This window comes from Delphinus delphis, chromosome 18 (genome assembly GCF_949987515.2).
Source record: "Delphinus delphis chromosome 18, mDelDel1.2, whole genome shotgun sequence".
NCBI lineage: Eukaryota > Metazoa > Chordata > Mammalia > Artiodactyla > Delphinidae > Delphinus > Delphinus delphis.
The window spans coordinates 16,258,158-16,265,196 of NC_082700.1; the positions used below are offsets into that span (position 1 = coordinate 16,258,158).

Genomic DNA, 7,039 nt, shown 5'->3' on the forward strand with positions numbered 1-7,039 from the left:
TTGAAAGACATTGTGAAACGTTGGAGAAAACTGAAAGAGAGGAAACCTCCTCATCAATAAAGATCTTAACGTCTGCATTTTAATCTGCACTCCTGCCGGCAAACATATTGTTCTCAATTCGTAAAGGACGTATTCCCTGTTCTGTCTTTTAAACGCTGGGTCTTCAACGCTCTCCCTATTTCTGTGTAACCTTTGTAATCATCAAGGATGCTGGAGCCAGACTGCCTGGGTTAGAATCCTGGCTCTGCGGGTGCAGGGCAGGAGGCACAATTCTCTGTGCCTCAGTTTCTCCGTTTGTAAAATGGGGACAATAATAGCACTTAGATCTTAGGATTACTGTGAGGGGGAACTGAGCTAATAGGCACGGAGCACTTGGAAGGGTGCTAGCTAAATAAACCGAGCGCTCAGTAGATGTTGATGATGTTCATCACCTTTGATGGTAATTCCAGCTGCATGATATGTAGGTGCTACTGAATCATCCCTAATTGCTGGACAGGTAGGTTATTTATCAGTCTTTTTCTTTGCTAATACTGGGCTAAACGTCTTATTACATACAAGTATTTCCTTAAGCTAAATTCCCAAGATACCACTTTTGGGGCTCCTACTGCATCGTGCTATGAAGGGAGTTAGCTGTCGATGAGAACAGAGCTCAGTGGGAACACACCTGGGGGGCATTGCATGGAACAAAGCCTGCAGGGCTCGGCTGGGGGTGGGAGGCTCTGAAGAGCGCCCTTCTGGGTGTGCCTGCGTTTGTGCCTGTGTCTCTGGGGGTGGGGGAGGGGCAGAACGGGACCAAAAGTGAGCCTTGCTTCACTCAAGGGTAGGATCTTCCAACAGGAGAAGCTTCTGCTGCAATTGAGGGTGGCCTGAGTACCTGTCGCCTGGCTTCTGATGAGTAACGGGGGAGACCTGTCTCTTCAGCCCTCCGCCTTTAGCCTCATCAAGGTGGACGGTTTTCCTTTACCTGTGGTCTGCCTGGGGGCCCATCCGTTGGCCAGGATGGTGGTACCATTGGGCTCCCTGAGGTTGGCTGCCTCCAGGCTGCTGTTGGCCCACCGGGAGACCTGCTCCACGAAGCAGGGGGCGAGTGGCATCCCCGTGTGCACGTAGAGGGTGCAGGTCAGCTCCAGCTTGGCGCCGGGGCCGGCGCTGGGTAGCGCAGCATAAACAGCTCGAAGCCACTCTCTGACCCTTGGGTCTGCAAAAAAGATGTTGGGATCAATCAAAATGGTGAGTGTAAGAGAGGAGTTAGCCCCAGCTCTCCTTGCACGTTGCATGGGAATGGGACCCCAGAGGCTCCACTCTTATTTCCCACAGTTCATCCACCATAGACAGTCAAATTGGTAAAGTCATAGCTAAGTTGATCAGGAATTAGCCTGGATCCACAGATTAAAAGTTGAGGGGGAAGAGGGCTTCTCTGGTGGCTCAGTGGTTGAGAGTCCGCCTGCCGATGCAGGGGACATGGGTTCGTGCCCCGGTCTGGGAGGATCCCACATGCTGCGGAGCGGCTGGGCTGGTGAGCCATGCATGGCCGCTGAGCCTGCGCGTCCGGAGCCTGTGCTCTGCAGCGGGAGAGGCCACAACAGTGAGAGGCCAGCGTACCGCAAAAAAAAAAAAAAAAAAAAAAAATAGTTGAGGGGGAAGAAACCATGCTAGATTTGAAAGAAATCAGCCTGGGATTAAGTCAGATAGAAAAACACTACCAACCTCTCAGAGACTATGCTTCCTAAACACCTTGAGTCAGAAATGTAGCCCAATGCTACATTCCCTCATCCCCCTGAGCCCCAGCAGACAGCCCGTTATTATTCATGTCAGCGAGAACCTGCAAGAATGTTGAGGAAATAATAGGCATTTGAGAGAGTCTATGGTTTCCACCTTCCTGAGGGCAGCTGGGCTTCTGGTTATTCACTACTTACACAGGAGATTGCCTCCTTCTCTCCATAGTCAATAGTAGATTTCTTTTTCATGCTATTGTTCACAACTGCGGGTCTCTTCCCCCCAGCCCTGGGCATCTGGAGCTGGAGCTAGGCCTCTCGCCTGCTGCTGAGTCAGGACACAGTTGAGTACCTTCCTGAGACGTGCAGGCTGGGCTTTTCCAGCAGTCAGGACCCCTTCCCAGGCAGGCTGCCTCTGGAACACGGCCCTTCCCTTGTCCTCCTGGCCTCCCCTTCGTCTTAGGCATGGCCCAGTGGCTGCCCACAAGTCTCCCCCGTGACACCCAGGTTTTGCGCCCTATTCCTGCCCCACCCTGCCCCTACTGGCTCTCCCAGGGCGCCGGGTAGAGTGACTCTCTGTCTTGGCTTGGGGGTCCGTCCACACTGTGTCCCATCCTTCATGTCACAGAGGCCAGGCCAAGAGGCAGCAGCAGACCCCCTACCCCTTACGTGCCGGCCAGAGTCCTTCTGGGGACACAGAATATACGCCGCCCAGGGTCCCCAGCCACCAGGCTGCAGAACGGGGTCGTGGGCAGATTCTGCTCCACAGAACTTTCACTACCACAGCTGCTTCTTGGAGTCGACAACTGTGCTGCTCCTCAAGTGCTTGCTTTTTCTTTTAATGAGAAAAGCCATGAATGAAAAAAAATTCCCATCAGGTTTTCCTCTACTGAGGAAGGTCATAAGTACTTATGCAATCATGTCCCTGTAGAATGTAGACTGTCTGCAGGGGAGAATGGAGACATTTCTGTGGTTCTCAGTGTCACGTGACCTCAGGGGATGGTCACAGAGTCCTCTGTCCTCTCACCCTCTCTGGCCCAGAGGACCAGCTGTCCTTCTAGCCAGGCACTTCCAATTAGCAGAGTCAAGAGGCTTGAGAAATCTTGTCTCCACCTGAGCCTGCTTTGTCCCTACCATTAGCACATTGGAAGTGCTTTTCTAGATGCTGCCGGAATGAACAGACAGCGTCAGAATAAAAGATACTGAAGGTTGACAGTGTTCACACTCTGTTAAATGCTCTACATGCATGATCATGGTTAACCCTTTCTACAACCCTGTGAATTAAGTGCAATTATGATCCCATGTATAGATGAGGGAGCCGGGGCTCAGGCAAATTAATAAACTTGCTCAGTGTAACCCGGCGTCACCCCCCAACTCCCACCCTCTGGTGAAGGACAGGTGGGCTGGGAACAGTCTGCTCCTCTGCTCGGGAGAGCCTCACGAAGCCTCCAGTTTTGCTGCGTTTCCTAGGTCTTGTCTGTAATGGGGCAAAAGGGACTGACGTGAGTGGTGACAAACGGCTCCCCCCTCGGCCCCAGCCCTTGAAACTGCTGTCTCAATTCCTGTCTCCTCTGCCTCCCCTCCTACAAAGCTGTCCTTCCTGCTGGAGGGGCTGCGTGGCTCTAACAGAATGGTGAGGGAGAAGGAGGGAAACCAGGGGGCTGCGGTAGATCAGGAATGCAGTGGGGAGGGTGGAGGGTCTGAAGGGAGGGTCCCTGGGATGGCGCAGAGTGGCAGGAAAGTGCTAGAAGAAATGGTATTTTCCTGAGTCCCGCTGCAGACCAGCCTTTTAACTCATTTGAGACACCAGCTTGGAAAGAGCCTTCCTTCTCAATACATTAGCTGAACTGAACGTCTTGAATGTGACGCTGAATCCAGGGGCAGGGGGAGGGGTTCTGGATTGTAAGATTAATGTATATAAAATTCTCAGTTGGCAGTTTGTAATGCTGATTAAAGAGGGTTAAGTTTCGGATGATGTGCAAAGGGTTTGGTTGAGCTGAGAGAGTGATGAAGATGAGTCTGGTGAAAAATCAAGAAGGTAAGGTGCTTAGATATGTTTCTGCAACTGCTCAGTGGTTGACAGTGGGGCTAAAGGGTTGAGGAAAGAACATAGGACTGGAGTCAGAAAATCTGGAACTGGAATCCACTTGCCTGTTGGGTGAGCTGAGTCTTACCAAATCATTAACCACTTGTCTCATTTGTAAAATGGGGACTTTAGGAGGCCTAGCGATCGCATATGATTTCTCTAAGGACCAAATGACATAACGACTGTAAAAGTGAGTCCATGTGCATCATCAAACAAGATTCTTTCCCAGGGGCCAGGCTACCTCCATCTCTGAGGCCTCTGTTGCCAGCATCATTCTTGTGATGAATAGAAAGCTGTAAAGCGTTCTTTATTAATTTACCTGGAAAAGCAATGGGAATTCCTCGAACTTGGACCATTGGGAAATCGTGTGTTTCATGCGGCGAAAACAAAGGTATTTTGGGGGGATATCACTGGTGCCTGTTCTGAAACTCGTGCTGTGCTTTAGCACCAGCAGGTGGGGATCCTGGCAAAGCTGCTGGTGGTCACCTGTTGGCTGGATGTCAGCGAGAAGACAGGGCCCATGGGTCCCACTGTGAACTTGGATGGATCTCTATTGATCAGACGGGAGCAATGCCTCAAGCCTCTGGACTGTGGGTTCATGTTCCCGGTCTGCACCCACTTGTAAGAGAAAGGCTGGGCCAGGGCAGGGGTGGTGGGCAGTGGCAGGTTGTTTTTCAGTCAGCACGCAGCTGATTCTCTGAGCAATTTTGTGGCAAACAAAAATCCAGGGTATTCTATTAACTAGAGCTCTGTAAGCAGCACATTCCTGTTTGGAATAATTAACCATGGCTCCATAAGATAATGAAGCCATTTATGAGTAAGAAAAAAAAAGGTGGGATTATGTTCCACAGAGTCTGACCATTAAGCAATTCTGGAAGTTTGGTAATTCTTGAATGGGCTCTATGGAAACCCTGTTAATCATCATATTTGGTTAACCAGGTACCATGGTTGTCCCTGTAAACAAAGAATTGACTGTCATCAGTTCTCTTTCTCTGCAGGGTAACTGCACTTGCATTTCTCACTTTCCCCATAACCCTGACTTCTGGGAGAATCTGTTTCAAGGCTGAAATGCCCGCCCCTCTTTCAGATTCCTATTTATTCTTCATAACCTAACTCAGGTGTCATGTTTTCTGGGGAGCCTTCCTGATCTGCCCGTGGAATACATCATTCCCTCCCCTGTACTGACTTATTTCAAATGAGTACACTCACCGCCTTGTGTTAGAATGTGTTTCTATGCGCATCGTTCCTATGAGACTGAGCTTTTGTGTTCAGCGGTTTCCTTACATACCTGGCTGCTAAATTCCTGGCATAATACCAGCCCACGCGGCAGGAGCTCAAAAGCACCTGATGGATTGTGTTGCTCTGAATCTAATGTGGCTATCCAAGAGTGACTCCATGGATACGCGCATTTCCGTGATATACTTGCTGAAGAAAATTCAGCTTGATAATTTATGTTTGTCTTCACTTACCCCAGAGAGAAAACACATTTGTCTGTTGGCCAGCAGGCCCACAAGAATTGTTTTGGCAAAGGACAGGGTGCGGATGGAGGGGGACAGGACGCACAGCTGGTGCCTTGTGGCCCGATGTTTGAAGGGCTCACCTCTACTTGCCAACTCAAGATTCCAACTCAAAGGAAGCTCTTGCCATGACTGTCTTGGTATTAGTTCCTGCGCTTTCTAAAAAGTATTAATTTATACAATTGTAGCTCCCATCCTTTTTTACTGGCATCTTATTCTAAGACAGGAAAAAGCTGTGTGCACGAGTGTCTGTGTTTGTATGGAGTTGGGAGGTTGGGACCAAGGCCAGGCTTTGCCAGGCCCTGAGTGCGGGCCAGGCGTGGCTGACCTGGCATTCATGAGGCTCTTGCCGCCACTGACAGAGCTGTTCTGAAGCCCATAATCATAGAATTATGTTAGTAGGTATGGCCCTGCCTTGAAGTCACAGATTTATGAAAGCAGGTTGGTCAACAGCGCGAGCTCTGAAGCCAGACAGCCTGGGTTTGAGTCCCAACTCTGCTGCTTCCTAGCTGTGTGACCTTGGGCAAGTTGCTTGTACTCTCTGTGCCTAACTAGGCTCATCTCTAAAATAGGTTTGATGAGATAATTACCTACCTCAATAGGGTTGTTGGGACAATGAATTAAATTATATTTGTAAAGTGCTTCAAGCACATCCTGACACCTAGTAAGCACTATGAAAGGGCTTGTGAAATGCAACTGAGAAATTGCCACCAAACCTAGAGTAGAGGGAAGCTTAAACATCATCTGGAGTAACGATGCAGAGTTTGAGTGCCTTCTGCTGCGCACTTGCCCGTGGGCAACCTTCTCTGCCTGCCCCCTGGGGGCAGCCTGAAGGGGAGGAGGGTAAGTGTGAGCAGGGCAGTGGGCGTGGGCGGCAGAGTAGGGGGAGCAGCGGCCCGCTTACCGTGGACGGTGTACCCCAGGGCCTGGACCAGCTGCCTCCGGGTGTTCCCCTGGGCTCCGAACTGCAGGAGCTCCAGAGGGATGAACGCGCCGGCGGGGGAGAGGACCAGGTTGGTTCGGTTGCCGTCCGTGGCCACGATCCGGTAGAGGCGAAGCGCGAGCTCCGTCCTCAGCAACGTCAGGTCCTCAGGGAGGTCGCTGGCTCCTCCAGGGGGGCAGGCATGAAGGAGGAAGAGAGCGAGCAGGACAGACCTCATGGTTCCTGCAGTGGAGGGAAGAGATGCAAGTGAGGCAAGAGCCGGTCCATCCTGCAGAGAAGCAGGCGTCGGGCGCTGGGACAGGCTGGCGGTGATGATCACTTAGCTGGCTTGTTACCCACCCCTGTCCACTCGCACCGGATGCTTCACTGTATCCTGTTGTGTCTGCATTGGAAATACTGAGAAACCAAACTGTGAGTTGGAAAGCCTGGATTTTAGGCCTGCTCTGTCACTTACTACATGTGTGACCTTGGGTGAAGCTCTGGTCAGACCAGAAGCAAACCATTATGTTGGAAAATAAATGTAAGAAGTACATCCTACTCAGTTTTCTTGGTACTTAGCTAGCTTATAGGTGGGCCATGTCTATCATTAATAATAATAGTAACAACAAAGAATATACTATGTTAAAAAGGATTTAGTATATTTTCTCAGTTAATCATTACAACAATCTTACAAGGTAGCTGTTATTATACTGTAAATATAGAGATGATGAGGTTTAGAGAGCTCAGTGGCTCATTTAAGAAAACATGAGGATAGAAAGAGGCCCATGACTCCAGTCCT

The 7,039-nt window shown here is 50.3% G+C and overlaps 1 protein-coding gene across 1 annotated transcript in view; it reads right to left on the reverse strand.

Moving 5' to 3' along the window:
- SERPINE3 (serpin family E member 3) overlaps positions 1-6,478 on the reverse strand; it is a 30,218-nt gene extending 23,740 nt beyond the window's left edge. The window contains exons 1-2 of the mRNA XM_059996127.1: positions 6,223-6,478; positions 965-1,198 (exon numbers count right to left, since the gene is read on the reverse strand). Coding sequence (XP_059852110.1) covers positions 965-1,198; positions 6,223-6,478 — 490 coding nt within the window. The remainder of the gene's footprint in view (positions 1-964; positions 1,199-6,222) is intronic.
- Between the last annotated feature and the right edge of the window lie 561 nt (positions 6,479-7,039).